The sequence below is a fragment of the Dryas octopetala genome, chromosome 4 (genome assembly GCF_963921425.1).
Source record: "Dryas octopetala chromosome 4, drDryOcto1.1, whole genome shotgun sequence".
NCBI classification, from domain to species: Eukaryota; Viridiplantae; Streptophyta; class Magnoliopsida; order Rosales; family Rosaceae; genus Dryas; species Dryas octopetala.
In genome coordinates, this window is record NC_141369.1 from 16,591,136 (window position 1) to 16,612,528 (window position 21,393).

The window sequence follows — 21,393 nt, forward strand, 5'->3', positions numbered from 1 at the left end:
ATGATCATGGGTTTGAACTTCAAGAAATTCACATTATATAATGAGTGTTGTTATTTACATACCTTCATTTTTTTTTTGCACACCTTTTAAAAAAAAAAATAGAAAACCAAAGTGAAAGACCCCTCTCTCCCTCCCTCACCCAAAGTCCAATTTCATTTCTCTCTTTGCACACCCTATCAACAGACAAAAAAAAAAAACAAAACAAAACACACTCGCACAGCCCCTCCCCTTCCCTCCCTCTCCCCGACCACCTCCCTCCCTTCACCCGACCACCCCTCCCTTTCCCTCTCTATCCAGCTCCGGCGAGTCGGCGACAACCCCGGCCCACCCCCTCCCTTTCCCTCTCTCTCACTTTCTTTTGTTGATGAGCACTTGATGTTAAGATATTTTTTTTCTTTTATGGAGTTCTTCAAAGTAATAGAGAATGGAGTTAACTTTTCATATTCTTTTTGCAAAAAATAAAGGTGAACTGGGCTGGGTTTGACAAGTTAGAGGATGAGGGAAATGTCATTCGGCAAGTTTTCCTGCTGGGTTACCTTTCTGGTGAGCCGGGGTTGTCGCCAGAGCTGGACAGAGACATAAAGGAAGATCTAATCAAGAGGGAGAGAGAGAGAGAGAGAGAGAGAGAGAGAGAGAGAGAGAGAAGTGGTCGGGTGAAGGGAGGGGAGAGCTGTGTGGGTGTGTTTTGTTTTCTTTTTGTCTGTTGATAGGGTGTGCAAAGAGAGAAATAGAATTGAACTTTTGGTGAGAGAGGAGAAATGGGTCTTTTTACTTTGGTTTTTTTTTTTTTTTAAAGAGTGTGCAAATAGCAGCACTCTATATAATAGTCTTATCACAAACAAGATAACATGTTTTATATCCTCTCTCTTTTGGCTGTGTTGAAGAGCCTTGCTCCTTTAATGAAGACAAGAATGTGAATCAAATACCATTGGTTTTTATGGACTAAACTTTTGCCACCAAAGCACTAATTTTATTTGTTTAATGAAGAGGCAAAAGTAGCTCTCTCATGGTGAGGAAATGAGTTCACCTTTTTTTTTTTTTTTTTTGGCCAATAGGGAATGAGTTCACCTTGAATGGTTTATATTTTATAACATGATGAAGAAGGGTAGTACCATCCAATTAGATGTGTGTGTTTGTTTTTTTTATTTTTATTGGCAGGATGAACTAAGTTTCTTGATGGAGTCCTTCATGCTAGAAACTATTGCATGGATGGTTCACAAACCCAAACTTCTACGTAGTTTTGGTATGAGTGCAATTTGGATTGGATCAACCCGAACTCATTCCAATTCAATCCAATTTGCGAACTCACATAAGTGAATTAGAAGAAGTATGAGTTGTACTTAAGTTGAAATTTTTTTAACCTAATAAATTTTAGAATAGGACTAGGTTGAGGCTCTGTTTGCCTGAATCCAAATTCTAATTTTAGTTGAACACTCAATTCAAATTGTCTATATATTGTATTATATTTATCATACATATAACATATATTATGTGTTACATTTTTTATGAGAAAAGAGCAACAAAACATGTCTCGCTCCTACTAATAATTATAGTGCATTTCTATATTGCATCAAAAGATACTAAAAAAAGAAAAATAATTCGAGCAAGCTGAATTTATAAAATGTTTCAGAGGTTGATGTTGGGTTCAGATACTTCAAATTGACCTACCAACCCGCCCAACCGGCTTGAAAGCCTTGAATTGCGGCCCTAAGTTTTAGACAACAACATAGCCACATAGGGCTGCAATAGGCAACTCTAAAATAGGCCCAAGTCTGTGGTGCAAACTTATCCAAAGGTGTAGCTACATAAACACTGCCCTTTAGTTTTGATCTCTTCCCAATGCACCCCTATGGCAAGGTACATCAACAAACCCAATCCCCCAACTGGGTTTATTATGCAAAGCCCTATTTATGGGTTGGCTGTATTATATAGGTTCATGTGTCCAAGACTTACCCATTAGGGCTTCAGGCCCAGCTCATACCTGTGGGCTGTTACTTCTATTTTCGGATTCTATTTTCCTTATTAACCAAGAGAAATAATTTGAGCTAGCTTCATCATTGAGGCCAATGACATACAGAGCCTGATCCACAAAACCATATTCCCTCCTATATATCAAGTAAATGCCATTGGAGGTAGAAGCAATTCTCATGTATCATAATATCATATCACACCTTGCTACCCTCAACACTTCTGGGCCCAAATCTTGCTTTATATCACAGGCACTGGTAGGTCAAGACAAAAGGATGATAATGCATGATTATGGAAATCAATTTTGCATATTTTGTAATTTACTAAATTTTCTACAACTGGAAATTGCAAGTGGCACTGTAAGATGCATGAATATGAAATTAATTTTCCATTTTTGCTAAGTTTTCTACAATTGACTTGCTAAAGCAAGTGTGTGATATTCCATGTCTAATCCTACTAAGGAGGCCCCTAGTGTGATTGAAAAAACGTGTTGGTTTTTTGCTGGCAAATTAGTTATTATATCAACTAAGTTTCTAAATGGATTATTCCACATCCCAAGCCTCTATGTCTTCTTCGTGTATAAGCATGTCCCATATTAAATGGGTCGCTCCTAAATTTGTTTTTTATCAAGTTGAACTTTGATGGTTTTATTAAGATTTTTTCGGTTGCATTGAAAGTAATTAAACCTTTAATCTATGTTAATTCTAAGCCATGCACTTCCATCACCACTTGGCCAAACAGGTTAGTTTTATTAAGCCCTTTATGTCATATCATTAATTTCCTACTTTATTTGATGACTCATCAATTTAAGGAAATAATTAATTCTTTTCATTTTATGATTCATTTTAAGTTGTCCTTAGGTAGGTATCTTAGACCTTCTTTTAATCCATGTGTGTGTTAGGCTGTTAGCCATGATGTTCCATTTCCTTATTCGTTTGGGTGTTTCTATATTAAGTCCCTTACCTCATATATTGTAATTTTCTATTTTAGTTTATGTTCTTTTTTTTTGGGCATGTAGTTTATGTTCATTCATTTAAAAGAATAATTATTTCTTTCCATTTTCGTTCTGAGTTTTATTTTTGTTTTTTATTCTAAGCTGTTAATAGGTGTAAATATCTTATGCTTTCTTTAATCTAAGCATATTAGTCATGATTCTATATTCAATAATATTATAAGGTAAGCCCTTGGAGTTAGTCAAAGTAGTGAGGACGAGCGGAATACGGATTAGAAATAGGTTAAGTCCAAAGTTTGATTCCCTCAAATGTAACAAAAAAAAAAACATTATAAAGTCATTACATTTGTTCACAAAATGATGTGGCTATTCGATTTATTCAAATATGGATTCATTCATAACCTCATTTATTTTTAACAAGATCTTAACATGTGTATTGTCATATTATTTGATGAACAAATTCGGTAATTCTAACATTGCTTGAAACATTTGAAATTTTAAAGTCCAAATGCAACCGTAGTTTAAGTTGACATGAGGCATGTTTATATATAGCTATTTGGCTAAGAAAGAAAACAATATCCGAATTTTGAAGCTATCTAACCAACATTTTTTTTTTGTTGTAATTAAGGTCAAAAGAGAGAAGGGAAGTCGAAGTACTCTGATTATCTTTAACCTAAAGTAAAAATTAAAGGCCCCAATCATCCAACAGCACATTAATTTCATCATTTTTTTTTGGTTTGCATATCAATATATTTCATCAATTTGGTTCATGCAACGATTGTCTTCTCTCCAGATTTAGCTTATACCAAACAAAGAATAAAAAGAAAGAAAAAATTAATGGTCGAAATTCTTGTGAACTTGGACGGCTAGTTTTGCTTTGATATTTTTATCAATTTGTACAAAGCATATATACCATGCTGCATGCAACATTTTTGTGTAACGTTGGTCATCATGGGTACGTGACACATAATCACATATTGTCAATTACTCACCACCACCTTTCTATTTCTTTGCATTACCAAACTTTTCTCTTTCTTGCCCAAAAAAAAAACTTTTCTTTTTGGCAGTTTTATATTATCACTAGGCTAGATATAGGTACCTTTCTATTTTAAAATGGAGCATCTTTAGCCTTGTGCATGTTCCCCACCACACAAAGAAACCCATTTCTCTTTTCTTATTTTTTCCTCTGGAAATTCTTGTTAATTCGTTTTAGATAATAGATAGGCATCTCAATCATGACATAGTGCATACAAAGATTTCACGCGAGTCTGATGATAAAGTATGGAGTGGTGAAGTATCCAACTCAATTTTTTTCATTAATTAAATGGTAGCTTAGAAGAGAAGGGCATCATGGGCACAATTTGACAAGCCAATCTTCCAATTGCTCATATTAGGGGAATCTTTTATCTAATTTTGTATGTTTGGTTGTAAAATCAGTGAAAAGTAAAAAATAAAGAGATTTTTAGATTTAAGCCCAAATAATAGAATGACTTTTAGTTTTAACCCAAAGGTTTTTTGTTTTTGATTTAGGCCAATTTTTTAATTTTGTATGTTTATTTTACCCTTTAGGGTAAATAATGGAAATCAATTAAGAATCCGTATATTTAGGCATTTATTACTTTAACTTTTGAATTTTAAAATTTTAAAATTTTTTATTCTCTAATACTTTATAACGCATCTACATTTAATTCTAAATACACAACTATCATATGAGACTACGTTAAACACCAAATATATACGCCTACTATATAGAAAGATAAAAATGAACAAGTAAGCCTCCAATATTTAAGAGAATAAAAATGTAATAAAGTCAACACAAATACGAACTTATTCCTAAGGTATATAATCATAATCCTTTTACATAGTCCTACAATGCAACAATACACCAGAAAACAAGCATAATTGTATTAATTTCATTACCTAATCTATAGGTAACAAAGCCTTCACTTGTGTAATATACTCGTATACAAATTCACCCAATCTCAAATCTTAAACAATTATTGTTCTTTCACAACCTCATCATAACACATAAGGTATACAAATGGATAAAAAATTCATAAACATTTCCTCAAATATCTAAAGAATATCACCTAACACACTCCAAATAGTCATCTAAACTATATACTCATGCTCCACTAAAAATTCAACCTCCTCACGAGGTGTATAAACCACAAGTATCCCAACCAAAATAGGTATATAAACTCAAAAGTACAAAGTATCATCACCTTGAACTCAGGTAAAAAATGATATAAGAATAAGAAATCTCCAGGTCAAATAAATAAAATAAAGATATCTTTGGCTCATGTAAAGAAAAAGATGAAAGAATGAGAAGATACTTTTTGCTCAGGTTAAAATTAAAAAATGTAAGAACAAGAAAAGGACGTAAAGAAGGAGAAAATAATACCTCTAAATCAGGACAAAAATAAAATAAAAGAAAAAGATAGAGATGGAAGATGAAACAAGAATAAAGAATAAGAAGACGATTGAAGAAGAAGTATGACAATTTTATTTACCTTGTTATCAGAAGTTTCGCAAAAAATATACAAATACGTAAATGCATATATTTTTGAAAAATTATGACACACTGTTTGCCATTATGTAAGAACATTCAAAATTCAAAATTACAACTTGAAATGAAAAAAATTGAATTGTCATCATCATAATTGTTAATTGACAATTGCTTCAAATATGATATTCATTAATTCAACATTAAAAGTTACCATTTGAAAATATAGGGGCAATATGGAGATGTTGAGTAAGAAGGTGACTCATCAAAACGTATAGAAGGAAAGTAATCCAACGTGGCATCAATCAAAATTAGTTTAAATTAAAAGTTAAAAACCCTTGAGTTTTACCCAAAGTCATGTATACCTTTTGAGTTTATTTTTAATGATTTAAAAAATAAATTAAGATTCACGTAGATTAAAAGTTCGATCTCTTTGAATATAAAAAAAAGAGGGCTAACACACAATAAAAATATGTTAATGAGTGCAAATATAGATAGTTATAAAAATGAAATTTCATATCTTTCACCTCCCTACTCTCACCGTAATTTCTACTAAATTATTGTATATTTGTATATGATTAAAATTCAACTGACCCCAGAAATATATGAACAACATTATTGTACTTGTTAATTCAATTTTGGTAATATGCACCTAGCTATAAAGCATATGAGAAAAAAAACAAACAAGAGAATTAAAGAAGCAATTTGTGGGAAAAAAGAAAAGAAGGAATGATGACGTGTCAACCAGTACCGAAGTGGATATGACGTGTCATTTGCAAAGAACACGTTTGCTAACTGCAAACTCTGAATTGCAAGAGCAACGGCAGTATGCAAACGTGTTCTTTGCTAGTTTATGTAAAGGTGACCCAAGGAGGATGTACAAGCTCCCCCAGGAAGAGGTGGATTAGCATGTCTGTTGAAATAGGATTTACACCTAATTTTGACTAATTGAGTTGTTTTAATTAAAATCACAAATTCACAACTCTCCATTTAGGATATTATTCCTTAGTTTAATCAACTAAAAGTCTAAAACTATACTAACTTATTCTTCTTTTATGCTTGACTTGACATGACTTGATTGGTGTAACCTTTCAGATGTTAACACATGCCATCTACCCTTGTTTCAACTTAGTGAGTTATGAACCACGTGTATCTTGCATGGGATTCACGACTTGCACCAGTCGATTTTAATTAGCAAACTTCGAATTATTGATGGTTAATTAAACTATTTTAGTGATTATTATAGCACCAACATTTCAATGTCTTAAAAAAAAATATAGAGAAAAGATGGGACTATTTTAATGTTAGAAGAGAAAATTACTCATTAAATATAATTTTAACATCAAAATTAATCACATGGGTACCAAAGATGATGCCCATTATGATCATTATGAATTAATTTATATTTGACAGACTAATTAAAAATAGGAGAAGTGTTAAGGATCCCAAATGATTTGACAGAATGTTACTTGTTCATACATTGTTCATTCTCTCATTTATTTTATAATAAATAAAATACTAACACATCATTTGAGATTTAAATTAACATTACTGTTAAAGATAAACCCAAAACCAAAACGCACCTAATGTGAAGTGTGACACACCCTAAAGTGTAGCACTTTAGCAGCCACAAAAAAGGCAAATAGGAATAAGATATCAACTGATTTGAACCATACCCGGCATATTCCTTGGGTTAGTGGTAAAAAGTGCGTTTCAATGGTATCCAGCAAGCCAAAAGAATTCAATTCCTCTCGAATATTCTCTTATTCCCGCGTTTTATCCCATCAACCCCCTATTCTCTTCTCCGTCCGATCTCACACCCACCTCAAAGTCATCCAATCCAACGGCCACAACCCCATTATCCACCTAACATATTCTAGACAATTGTACGGTTCTCTCCCCAACTTACCACAAATCTCTCTTTATTCATGTAATATTCCCTTGGAATCCAAATCCCAATTGGTAACCGCCCAGCAGCTTCAGATTCACAAAATTCACACACTTGGGTCACTATAAATACCACCCCTCTATATGGTCACTTGCAACCAAGACAGTTTTTGTGCTTCTTGTCAATAGTTCACGAAGAATCTATTTCTGGGTCATTGAGTTTTTGCATCTTTTCTTAGTAGAAATGGCAGGTACTGTGGTGGTTTTTGACTTCGACAAGACCATTATTGACTGTGACAGCGACAACTGGGTTGTCGACGAGTTGGGTGCAACCGACTTGTTCAATCAACTCCTCCCCACCATGCCATGGAACTCTCTCATGGTAATTAAGCTTTGAATTTCATCACATATGTTCCATGTTTTCACATACCTCATTATGGGAAATTTTCATAATGTGACATGCTGACGTAGTGTTACGAAAACATAATTTTTCGTTACAGATATAGTTCCTTTTTACTATGTATAATATATGGTTTCATAAGCCTCAAATCTCAATATGTGTTTCTTCTTTGACAAAATTTTGCAGGATAGGATGATGAAGGAGCTTCATTCACAAGGAAAAACCATTGAAGACATTGTAGAGGTACTGAAAAGGACTCCAATTCATCCTAGAGTGGTGCCAGCCATTAAAGCAGCCCATGCTTTGGGGTATGTGAATTGTGAACCCCCCTCCTCCAAACTTTTTTTATAATTTTTGGAGAATATAATTAATTGATTTTCTGGTGGGTTTTTTATTATGGGTGGTGCAGGTGTGATTTGAGGGTTGTTAGTGATGCAAATCTCTTTTTCATTGAGACAATTTTGAAGCATCTTGGGCTAGAGGAATATTTCTCAGAGATCAACACTAACCCAAGCTATGTTGATGAAGAAGGAAGGCTTAGGATTTTGCCTTACCATGATTTCACCAAATCCCCTCATGGCTGCAGCCTCTGCCCTCCCAACATGTGCAAGGTATATTATTTCATTTTTTTAAAGTTGCCAATCAAGACACCAACTTCGATCTGTTGAATTGGGTCCAAAGGGCTTGAAACATTTTCAATTAGTTTTGCTTTATTTTATGGACATCCTTGAATTGTTGTCCAATCTTGAATGTCATAATCAAGGATTTGACATGAGGTCACTATTTCTTATCTGTGATGATTATTTCATCAGCATTTCTTAAATAGTCAATATTAATAAACTTTTACAAAATCATGAAGTTAATTTTCTTTTGCACTAATTAAATACAGAGTGTGATCATTGAAAGAATCCAAGCCTCTGTATCCACTGAAGGGAAGAAAAAGATCATCTATCTTGGTGATGGAAGTGGTGATTACTGCCCAAGCTTGAAGCTCAAGGAAGGAGATTTTGTAATGCCAAGGAAGAATTTCCCACTTTATGATCTGATCTGCAAGAACCCACTGCTTATCAAGGCTGACATCCATGAGTGGACTGATGGAGAAGAGCTTGAGCACATTCTGCTAAACCTCATCAACAAAATCTCCATAGAAGAAAATGCTCAGTTTATTTCCACTGATTGCAAGTTGCAGACAATTTCTGTTTCTGCTCATGAGGCCTTGCCTCAAGCTCTCCCTGTTCAGCAATAGTGGATGTGGTGTGTGTGTATGTATCTATCTTCAAGTGGTTGAACTGATGCTAGCAAATTAAGTGTCAGAAAACCCTTGTACCCCTGCTTGTTTTTCTGGTTTAGAAACAAGGTCTCTAAGTTTTTGATTGCTCATTGATCAAGAATATTGGATCAATATATATTTCCTTGAGAAAAAACAAAGGGTGAAATGGTTTGTTGCGGATTCCAATTCTTAAATGGTCCCAAAAAAAAAAATCTTAAATAGGCCAAGTATAGTTTACACACAGGCTAACAAGGGTCCTTTTGTTTAATCTTCTTGTGGGGAGGTTTACTCACAAAATTTGTTGCTGCCAATCTGCCATGGAGTAGGTTCATCTTCAATCACAAAACAATATTTATACGAATATTTTTATACTCATCAATGCACTTACCGACTCACACATGAGGAGTGCAATTATCAGCCATAAATTTTTTTTTAGTCTACGAACTTTACAGTGAATTTCAATTTGATTTAATAACTATAAAAAGTGTTAATTTGGTCCACGAACTTTTCAAATTGTATCAAAGCAGTACAAACGTTAACTTTCATCAAAAAATTTAACGGAAACTTGTCATGTGCACAACAAGTGACCATATTTTTAGGGGCATTTTAGTCCATTCATCACATTTTCATGTGACAAATTCTTTAACTTTCGAATAAAAGTTAACGTTTGTACTGCTTTGGTACAACTTAGAAAATTTGTAGATCAAATTGACACTTTTTATAGTTAGATGACCAATTTGAGAATCAGTGTAAAGTTTATGGACCATTTTTGTATTTAATCCATAAAAAATTTTGCGGCTCCAGAATGTTTAATTTGTTCTATTTTTATGTAAAGAATATTCAAGAAACATTAGAGGAATAGACTACACAAATTGGCTGCCAAGTTTGTTGAAAGCTCTTCCAGGTCTTTCGTAGGTGAAAGAAAATAAAAAACAGAACACCATTCAAACTTAAATGGAGTGCTTTGAAGTCTTATTAGGTATGATGCATGTATATGCAAAACGTGTGGTAAATCAGAATTTTAATAAGGGAAGGCAACTTACCTAAGGTGAGAACAACCTCAGCTGACAGGGATTGTTGTCACATACAGACCTTGTAAAAGACAACAAAGAAACAAACTCCATTTAAAAAAAAAACAAAAAAAATTATGAGATATGGCTGGCAACATTGTGCAATTTTCTCGCACTTAAAATTTGCTTTGAAATTACTACTTCTTATGATAATAATAATGAAGAATGTGTTAGACAAATCACTGAAGTACACCCAAAAGCTTAAAACTGTTAAGCAGTTAACAATATGAATCAAAATAACATTCTCATTTACATGCAGTTTCATCTTATATGTGGAGATTATAAACACATGGGCCTTTTTTAGTGCTTAGGATTGGATTAGATATGTTACATAACGAAATTCAATGTGAATTCTAGGGGTGGGCATTTGAAACCGAAATACCGAAACCGAACCCGTACCGTTCCATACAATGTCAATTTTGTGCCGAAAAACAATACTGATTACATACCGTACCGATACTGTACCGTACCAATTCAAAATCGGTATGATATCGGTATGAAACTTTCAATACCGTAATATACCGTACCGTACCGAATTATATTTAATTTAATTATTTAATATTCTTTTAATTAGGTGTCGTCATATTAGTGGCTATTTGGGCAAGTCTATAGACTATAGTAGACTTGCCCACAACGAATTCTCAATCCTCTATTCTAGTATTCCCCACTCCCCAGCGACATTTGGGTAAAAAAATTAACTAACTTAATATGTAAGAATATTAGGTTAGAGTTAGACAATTACTAGTAAATGATTGATAATTAATATGTAAGAATAAAAATGCAAAAGATTGAGAGTATGTCTTTTTGGTTGTTAAATGTTGTTTTTAGACCACAAATAAAAAAAGTTTAAAATATTGGCACATACCGAAACCATACCGAACCATACCGAATTTATAGAACACTAGTATGGTATGGTATCAGTTTTAAAAATGTCCATACCGTACCGATATCGTACCGAATAAAAATTTTAGTATGGTATCGGTATGGGGCTCATACCGTCCCATACCGTACCGTGCCCACCCCTAATGAATTCAAGAAATATACTTCTAACTTAAAAAAGAAAAAGGAAAAGAAAAAAAAGATGGACTGATTATAAGAATTTGATATTTCAAATGTATTCCTTCCAATCTCCACAAAAATGGTGGAATTAGTGAGAATAAGTTTTAGATTTCAACCCTAGCTTTCTGACTAATTTATAGCCTTCCAGAAACTACATATCTAATGTCATTTTAAGCAAGCACTTAACTTAAAAGGTTCAAATTGTTACAAAATAAGTCAACAATATATATATCAAACAAGTGAATATAATATATATATACAGTCCTTCTCTAGGGTGAACACCTGCAATTCTTTTTTCACGGATTTCCAGTATCGAGCGCTCGGCAGTGCCATTTTCTTTTTCTCCCAAGCATTCGGCACTAGTTGGTCAGCTTTATGTTAGATTTTAACTCTGAAATTTTGGGCGCCACAAGCCCCATTCTACACCCTAAGAGGGTATAGGGTGAACGTCGGAAAAATACCCTAAAAATCAGTGGAAGAAGCGGTGTCGAGTTATAAAAAATGCACTGCCGAGCGCTCGGTGACGAAAATCTGCAAAAAAAAAAAAAAAATTACGGACACATCTGGCCTAGAGAAAAACTGTATATGTATATATATATATATATATATATATCCACCTTAATCCACTAACTTGAAGAATACAGTCAAAAGTAGAGTCGAGGGTAGCCCAAAATGCTTCCTTTAATTCACACTAGATTTGGATCCTTTTCTTCAAAGATATATTCAATCTTCATCCACTATGTCTCCACTGTCGCTACTATATATGTCAGGCTGTCAGCTAATTGTTATTTACTGCTCTTTCCCTGCAAATGATTGAACTATTATATATGCCTCTTTTCTTTTGTAGAGAAAAATTACTCAGGAAAAGTGATGCGTTAGTTCACTGATGATTTGCCTTTATAAAAGAAAAGCAGGTTGGTTGGTTTTGGTCACTCTGGTTTCATTTGTGTAAATTTTATTTTCATAGTTTCTTAACAAATGTGATTTAAGAACACATCTTTAATATCGTCAATTTGTTGATGAAAATAAGATGCGACACATACAAATAAATATATTTTAGATGGTGACAATAAAGTTAAACATATTAAAATACTCTATTCATACACATCACATGCTATTTTTATTGAACAAATTGATAGAATTAATTAAAGATGTTGCCCTCAAATTACAACCGTTATAAAACTAATGCAGATGACATTGCAATGATCATGGAGCTTGGTACAAATGCCATGAACCAAAAACGAAGTTTGGCCTTGAAAGCAGGATATGTAGCTAAAAGTCCTATTCCATGACAACAGAATCATGAATTGAATTGACACAAATTACAAATAGTAAGTGGTAGTCAGCTTTTGCAGCATGTATTGCAGAATGGCATGGGTTAGGCATGCATCGCCTAATACGTCAATCATATATTTTGTTGCTATCGATTTGCTTCAAGGATATAGAACATACATGAACATGATAAATAGTGGAGAAAAGTGCTTTCTTCAAAAGCAGTGGACACTCTTAAAATGCATGATCTTTGAATATGAAAAGTAGCTAGCTATATACTCTTCTAAGTGCTAGCTGCGTGCATGCAACAAATTAATGTGGTGGTGGGGACTGTGTCCTAGATTGCTGGGATTGGTTATATATGTATCTGTCAGCAATTCAACATTTGATTAGGCCTTTTTTTTTTTTTTTTTACATTGAATCGGGTCATCTTTTATGAAAAGTTTATTGACTCTCCTCTGTATTTGATTGAAGATTTCTGGGCCCAATCTATCTCATATCATTTACAAATTGTTTTCTTATTTTCTTAACTGCTTGATGTTACTGTTTTCATAGATGATTTCATTTAATCAACAGTTCTTTTGCCAAATAAATTTTGATATGCGTTTTTTTTTTCATGTCCTTTCTTCCTAATTTTGATAGTGCTCAAGGCTCTAACAGATTCTTCTTTTTATAATTACATCAACATGTTGATTTTCTGTTAAATTTTTGGTCCTCTCTCTCTCTCTCTCTCTCTCTCTCTCTCTCTCTCTCTATGATGGTTTAGTCTAGATATTGAGCTAGATGTCATGGATTTATTGGTTCCCACAAATAGGTAGTGTTTGCTCAACTCTGTCCATTAGAATTCTCTCTGGAATTGAACTCATGCTAACTCTTAATCAATCCGAGGCTTACATACTTAGACATGCAAACCAATAATGGATATTTAGAAGTTGAAGGAATTAGTGACCTTATAGAGAAATTAATTTAGACTCAAAAGACTATAAACATGTACTTTTGGAGATGCTGTATGATGTATATGTAGTAAAAGTTAACTTTCATAAACTTTATCTTATTTTCTTATTGCTTCATACAAGCTCATACACCATTTGTAAGGATGTTGGATTTTACAGTGCCAAACTGCCAATACAAGCTTCTTTATGTGTCCAGCAAAGTTTCCAAACTCTCTTCCTCTTTCTTTTGTTTTATTACTCACCTCATCATGTAAACTTGAAGGCCTATCCTTCCATTTTATACTGACCACAAGTTTTTCATCAGACTAATACAATTCTAAAAGAAAATTTCCAATCAAATAGTTTCTTAACTATTATACAAGTTACTATAAGTAGTAATGATCTAATTGTTTAAGTCTTTACAAAAAATTTAAGCATTACCAACATTATTTAGGCTTTTATACTCTCAAACTAGATGGATTAATGGTGGCGGTTGGCATTTTGGGCATCATTTTTTCTTGCAGCTTGACCAATATTCAGCTACAAGCTTGGAGAAGTAGGAGTTGGTATCCAGGAGCTTTGAAGGTTCTTCATACTCCACCAGCTTCCCTGCATATACAAACAAATACCACACCACATATTAGCAACAGGCTTGATATCTAAATACCAAAGTATCCACACTACATAGATAGGCATGTAACACCAGCTTGTTCATATTGTTAGGTAGAATTTGTGACGTCTTGTATAAGAGCATACCATAGGAGAGGACCATGACCATGTCACTATCTATAACGGTTGGAACTCGGTGAGCTACTGTTATCACCGTGCATTCTGCGAATTCCTGCCTGATGATTCTCTGCAGAATGGCATCTGTTGCAGAATCAATGGAAGCAGTAGCCTCATCAAGAACTAGAATTCTGTTCCTCTTGAGCAGGACTCTGCCAAGGCAAAAGAGCTGGCGTTGCCCGGCACTCCAATTTTCCCCTTCATCACTCACTGTTGGAAAATCATCACAGTTATATAGCAATGTGATCTATTCAATTCACAACCTCATTAGACTTGATGGAATTGGTGCTGAAACAAAATGGTCAGCATGATATGTTTCTTTCGTTTATAGGAAACATCATGAACTCACCAGATGAGTCTAGTAGATTAGGTAGGCTGCTGACTGTTGCCTTGAGCTGACACTTCTCTAGGGCCTACAGATGAAAAAGTCATTACAATCGTCCACAATGTCTAGTACAGAACAGAACTACATCTAAGTGATGCCTAACTGAGTTTCATTAGTAAAAATTGCTGAGAAACAATGCAAAAGACATGCAGGAAAAGCCTTTTCAAAATTGGAGTCAGTTGGCTCACCCTCCATATTTCATCATCGGAGTAAAGACCTAGAGGATCCAAGTTGGTTCGGATGCTACCCTTGAAAAGAGTTGGTTCTTGAGGGATGATGCTGAGCTTCATTCTCAAATCTTTCAGTCCCATGGAGCAGATGTCAAGTCCATCTATAATAATTTTACCACTGCTAGGCTCTACTAAACGAAACAAAGCACTTATGAGAGTAGTTTTCCCGCTTCCTGTCCTTCCCACAACTCCTACTCTAGTCCCTTCTTTGAATGTGCATGTAACTCCTTTGAGAACTAGTGGAGCATTCGGACGATGTTTTATCTATAACCAACCAAAAGAAATGATTTGTGATGATTAGAATTTTTAATGATCAAATGATAAGGTGGTCAAGGAACACTAATAGGATTCATGTGTATGATTTTGGATGCATTACCTTCAGAGAATACAGCTCTATCCTACCCTTTGTAGGCCATGAAGATGGTGGCCTCTTGTCCTCCACAATTGCTGGAGGTTCTGGTGGAATCTGCATGAATTGTTTTATCCTTTCAACTGAGATAATGTAGTTTGATAAGTTACAATACCATCGAGTCCCAAAAATCTGTGTCCCGGTTAGTGTTAAAGCATAAGAAAGAGAAAGCCCCACAAGCCCTGCAGTCATCCAGAAATATAGGCAAAATGTTAAACACCTTTAAACACCCTCAAATTCCTTAGTGTGAAACATGGATTACTGCTCTAGTAATGTAATAAGTACCTGGTGGAACAAAACCCTTAGGAAGTAAAATAAGGAGAAAAGCAGCGGCGAAAAGGGTCAAATTCTGAAGTGCTTCTGTCCTTATGATTAACCACTCCATGGTTGCATTAGAATGAAAGAACAGTCTGGCATCTGTGTCAACTAACTTCAGGTAGTTGTGGAAGAATCTGTCGACCATTTTAAAAGCTCTTATAGTGACCACTCCAAGTGATGTCTCAGCTGCATAATTCATAACAGGAGCTTTGGTTGTTCCATTGATTCTTATTAGTTCCCTTGCAGAAGCTAGATAATAGCTCTTGAAACAAAAAGAAAAAGAAAAAAAGAAACAAAGCTAGTTCCATCATTCCATTGGTAAAGAAAGAAAGAGATTGAAGAAAATCAATAAGCTTAAATTCCAAGCCACCTGAACATATTTTGCCGCAACCATGGCTAGACTGGCTACAATGAGAATTTGCCATGTGACAGAAGCCATAATTCCAATCATTGTCAGCAGTTCAATGCCAGCAGACACAACAAAGACTATGGAGAAAGGTATGTCAAAATCCAAAATACTTAAATCTGATGAAGCCTGCCAAAAACAAAAGATGAGAGACATGAATTCTGAAATAAGTAATTGAATGTATGTTTTCAGGTGAGAATGAAGTATACTTAGTACTTACTCGTGTCAAAATCCGCCCAACAGGGGTTGAGTCAAAGAACAGCATGGGAGCCTTAAAGATAGCATCAGTGAAACCAGAGTAAAAGGCTCTAGAAGCTTTCAATCCCATATGGGCTGCAAGAGTTGATCTTAGAAACAAAAAGACAGCACTAAGTGTTGAAATTGCTGTGTAAACACCGATGAGTATGCCATTGGTTATTGTAGGAATTTGAATGGCTAGAGCTAGCCAATAAGTTGAAGCAGCCTGAAGACCAACAAAACCAGACTGTGTTATTATGCCTAAGCATAGAAGAAGTGTTCCCTTAGAAACAAAAATATAATCCCAAAAGGGCTTCCATCCAACATCACCCATCTCTTTCTCTTCTTCTTCTGTTAGTTGCACCCCCGGTACACCCTTCAATGAAATATCCCCTTCACTGTTATCTCCTGTGAGGTTAGACTCATGAGGCTCCTCTGGCCTAACCATATCTCCCTTATCAGATTCTCCTTGGCTTTGATAATTTGAAGTACCCAATGTTGTTACTGCATCTCTATGAGCATTCACAAGCTGCTCAAATGCTGTTCCTGCTGTCAACTGATCCTCATAGCTTCCAGATTGAGTAATTTGTCCACCCTCCATTACCTGGAAAATGAAATAGTTTGCAAACACAAGTGTCTTATTTATCTAACCAAATATTCATTGGGTTTCATAAATAACACAGTTTAAATCTTCATGACAAATAAAATTCAAATGCAAGCTAATATACCAGAATTTTATCAACTTCTGAAAGAAATTCTACTTGATGAGTCACTAGAATTACAGTTTTCTTTGCTAGAGCATCCATGACGCAATCCTGCATAATCCATTCAATTTGAGTAAATGTTTCTATAATGAGACTAAATTTGGTTTCCATGATTCAAAAAATGCTTGAAATTGTGTCTTACATGAAATAGAGTTGCAGCAGTATGTGCATCCACTGCACTAAAGGGATCATCAAGGAGATAGATGTCAGCATCACTATAGACAGCTCGGGCCAGCTGAATCCTTTGCTTCTGTCCTCCACTCATATTAATCCCCCTCTGGCCTATTTCAGTAAGATCACCATGGTCAAAACTATTTATGTCCTCATCCAAAGCACAAGCTTTTATGGCCTTCTCATATTTATTCTTGTCCATTGGCTTCCCGTAGAGTATGTTATCACGAACTGTCCCGCTTTGTATCCAGGAAGTCTGAGAAACATAGGCTATGGTTCCAAATACATCAACCTGTTTACAAGCATTAAAAAGGTAAGCAACTGAAATTAGTGGCAAAAACTAAGTGCATGATATATTTCACATTTGTCATCTGCTTTTAAACTCACAGTTCCTGAAATTTTGGGCATCTCTCCAAGAATAGCACATAAAAGTGATGATTTTCCAGCTCCAACTGGTCCACAGACTGCAATTTTCTGCTCCCATTTTACTTCCAAATTCACTTCTCCCAGTGTTGGAATTGTTGATTCAGGATACCAGCTGAACATGCCTCTTTCTATTCTTAAGCTCTCATCTGATTTCTGTGATGGAAGTTTCCTTATTTCACTGTCTTTTAGCTCATCATCAAGTAAAAAAGTATTGAGCCGATCAAATGAGACCTTGACTTGGATCATTACTGAAAGAGCCTCTGGTATCATTCTGACAGGTTCTCCCATGCTCCTTAATGAAGCTAGAACTGTGAATATGGTACTTGCATTCAGAGGGACACTTTTGAAAAGCATACATCCCAGAAAAATAACTGAGGAGATGATGGTTGGTGACATCCAATACATCAAAGTGCCATAAACCTTTTTAAATTGTGCCTCAGCCAACCATTTGAATTCTCTTTCACGAAGGGAATCAACCAAGTTTTTGAATTTCTCTTCCCATGATTGTAACTTAATGATTTTCATACTGTTGAGGACCTCAGAAGTGGCTCTAAGCCTCTCATCTTGAGCTATCATGAACTGGGACTGACACTTCTGAAGTACCTTTGCAAATGGCACATTCAGGAGACCACAAATGATGAGAGGAATTAAACCAGGAAGAGCACCTAGACCCAGAACCCCAAAGAGAACACCAATGGCAAGAAATAGCTGCAATGCAAAGTTCCAAGTTGAATGAAACCACCTTGGGAACTCACCCATTCGATAGGCATCGACTGCTATGTAATTCGCAATCTCCCCAGCTGAGTGCCTTCTCCTTCCTACACTAGAAAGCTTCAGCTGCTTTTGGTACACTGCCACCATCAAGGCTGACCTCATCCTCATCCCAGACCTCCTTGCATCAAAAAACCAATGTCTCTGGCTCAAGGATTCAACCACCTTGGTAAGAATTAGACACCCCACTATAATGAGGCCTTCATTGAGATTTTCCTCCTCACTATTTGAATAATTTACAGAAGCATAGAGTATAAGAGGAGAAACTACAACTGAAATGGTCCTGAGGAATGCACAGAAGGCAATCCATATATTTTCTTTCAAGTAAACTTTTGCAATGGCCCTTAGAACCAGGTTCCTGGTACTGCTGGAGTTCTTCTCCCTTGTCAGTGAATCCCATGCTTGAGTAAACTTTTGATATGCTAAATCCGCTTCATCTTCGGCAACCAGAGAAGGGATGTCTTCAAGAGCTAATGTTTTTGAGTAACCCAAGTTGAGTAAAGGGTTAATCCAAGCAAATGTCAATTTGCTAAGGAAACCGGCATGCTCTAGTTCTGTTTGCTGGCTCTTTTCAGCAGACTTTTTGGCTAATAAAGGCTCAGATAGGCTATTATCTTGGGCTTGTTGATAAACAAAGCGACTGAGGTTTCTAACAGCACACAGGAGAAGCAATAGGTTCACTGGCCATGTCATTGCATCAAACATGTCAATGTTATGGGTTCTTACAAGTATTTCAATGTTTAGAGCCGAGACCAATGAAAAGGAGGACACCCACCAAACAGAGTTGAGAATTTTGATCCATTTGGACCTTTGAACAAGCAAGGATATTGTGAAGGAAATCCAAACTAGTCCTTTGACAAAGTAATCGAACCGGCCAAACTTATGAGATTCATCACGTGTGGCTATTAGATCCCATAAACCAGCAGCAAAATATGCAATGCTAGTAAGAGCGCAACAGTTTGAGACAACTACAGAGAACTGGTCTCTTCTGGTGGGACTGGTAATATGATGTTTTCTTATAAAACCTATAAGCGTATATAAGAAAAAAACAAAGAGGAAGAGCAGATTTACGAGATGAATGATAGTTCTTTGAGTGCAGTAAGAACCCAGATCAAGTTCTCCATCACAAATCAATGAGAAAGCACTCCCTGCATATCCAATATTACAAGGAAATTAAACAGTCAGAATCATCATACAACTGCATGCTGAACAGTACTGGGAAGTTGGAAAAGATTGAACAAGTGCATGAAGTGCTATATTTATATATTCATACAAAAAAAAAAAGAACAAGATTTGGTCCTAATATAAAAAAAATTAAAAATAAAAGGAAAAGTTGCCATGAAATAAGAAAAGATAGGCAGATAGAGAGACGTATATGAATCACATGATCAAGCAGAAAGAAGACAAAGACGTAAAACCATACAGAGGAAGATCATTCAACACCACAATCTTGAATTCTACTTCAATATAAGAGCATCAAATTCAAATTCACTACAAAATATATATACCATATAATTCATAGTGTGCACATGCATTAATTCAAACATAGTGAAAACTTCTAATTGGTGGACTACTAGAGTTTTGTTAAGTTCCGGATGCATATAGGACGACTTGATTCGTGTATAGGACTGCCTATAGCATATACAGGAATCAAGACATCCTATACGCATCTGAAACTTAACAAACTTCAGTCCACCATTTGAGAAGCTTTCTGTACAACTATAAACACAAGAGAAAGAAAGAGAGAAAATGATCATATGGGGTACTTACCAAGTACTGAACTCCTCAAGGAAGCCATTCTTGTATCTCTGCCAAGCACTCCAAACTATGTAGGAGAGGAGAGCTCAAATCTCAATATTTATTATCTTCTTCATTGAAAGAAGTACTAGCCACGTAACTTCCTCTCTGCCTGTGCAGAAACCTTAGTGCGCTTATTCACTGTCTCTGCAGATCACATCAGTAGTCATAAGCATCTTGTTTCATTTCCTTTGTTTGATTGTATGGACAGTCTATGGGAAGAGGATCTTGACCCATTCAATGACAATGAACAGTGAGAGGTGCATTAGCAATTTGGCATTACTGATGAGACGTACCATTTGGTTTTCATTTACTCAATATTTTGCAATTTATAGCTTCTCTTTGTCAGCTTTAAGAGGATATTGCAATCTAATACACAGCCCAAACTAATCCACACCAATGGGCCTAGGCCCTAGTTTGAGTTGATTGGGACCAAACTTAATTTTGGGCTGACAAATGATTGCCCGTTACTTGGATCATCTGTACAATGATACCTGCTTTTTTTCTCCTCTATATGCAATAATTTGGGCTGAAATTATTTTGTATAATCGATACATTATTATGTGGTGTAATTGATATACCATAATGTGATATAATTAATTTAACATGTTATAATATAAGTGAATATTATAATATAAGTGAATGTTATTAATATTATACTTTACTAATATAAATATATCATCAAATAATATCTTTATACGTTAAATTGTTACACCACACTACGGTGTATCGGTTACGCCCAATAATTTTTCAATCAACTCACCATAGAAACTTCAATCTGACGGCTAAGATTAAAGATTATGGAATAAAAAGAAAGTTTTATTAATAGGAAATTATCCCCCGCCAAAAAGCAAAAAAAAAAAAAAAAAAAAACTTCCCAGAACTGGCAAATTTTCAGTGGCTGGAAACTAGCTGACACATCAACCTCCCATTCTTTAGCTAGCAAGCTCCCCGGGTTGGAGGAATCATTGACAGACAATGCCAAATCAGGCGAGAATAAAATTATTATGCAATTGATGTTCAAATATATTCTTCAGAGTTTGATTCAAAGTTTATATCTATTTCGTTATAGCATTTGGGAAGCGTTTGGTTTCTGCTGGAAGAAGATTCCAGTCTATGGGACAGTATGGTGAAGGTGAACTGCAAAAGGTATGTTACATTACTTGGGAAAGACTTAGGCCCCGTTTGTTACACGGGAGTAAAGGGTATTGTGTTAAATAACACAGTTATTCCGTGTTTGGTACCACCCAGTATTAGTTTAAGTGGGACTACATAAGCCCGCTCCACTTAAAACACGGGCTTAGCCCTTCTTGTATAACACTGTGTTGAAGTGCAGTGCTAAATAACACGGGCTTAGCCCTTTTTTGTTTCTGTTCA

The 21,393-nt window shown here is 35.3% G+C and overlaps 2 protein-coding genes and 1 long non-coding RNA gene across 3 annotated transcripts; 2 read left to right on the plus strand and 1 right to left on the minus strand.

Annotated features, from left to right (window-relative positions):
• The first annotated feature begins 7,466 nt into the window (after positions 1–7,466).
• Positions 7,467–9,163, plus strand: LOC147287400 (inorganic pyrophosphatase 1-like). The gene is made up of 4 exons (XM_086239519.1): positions 7,467–7,695; positions 7,900–8,021; positions 8,123–8,324; positions 8,603–9,163. Exons 1-4 carry the CDS (start codon positions 7,558–7,560, stop codon positions 8,957–8,959), a joined length of 819 nt encoding a protein of 272 aa, XP_086095645.1. The 5' UTR covers positions 7,467–7,557; the 3' UTR covers positions 8,960–9,163.
• Positions 9,164–13,583: 4,420 nt separating this feature from the next.
• On the minus strand, positions 13,584–20,192 carry LOC147287401 (ABC transporter C family member 8-like). The gene is made up of 12 exons (XM_086239810.1): positions 19,990–20,192; positions 17,410–19,367; positions 16,994–17,314; positions 16,816–16,902; positions 16,071–16,691; positions 15,815–15,979; positions 15,412–15,706; positions 15,094–15,308; positions 14,676–14,981; positions 14,452–14,515; positions 14,073–14,312; positions 13,584–13,925 (listed from the first exon to the last, which is right to left on the minus strand). The coding sequence occupies exons 1-12, from the start codon at positions 20,015–20,017 to the stop codon at positions 13,825–13,827; spliced, it is 4,401 nt and encodes a 1,466-aa protein (XP_086095936.1). The 5' UTR covers positions 20,018–20,192; the 3' UTR covers positions 13,584–13,824.
• Positions 20,193–20,913: 721 nt separating this feature from the next.
• LOC147287402 (uncharacterized) lies at positions 20,914–21,393 on the plus strand. The gene is made up of 2 exons (XR_015121697.1): positions 20,914–21,006; positions 21,089–21,393. It is a non-coding gene; the product is annotated as an uncharacterized LOC147287402 (long non-coding RNA).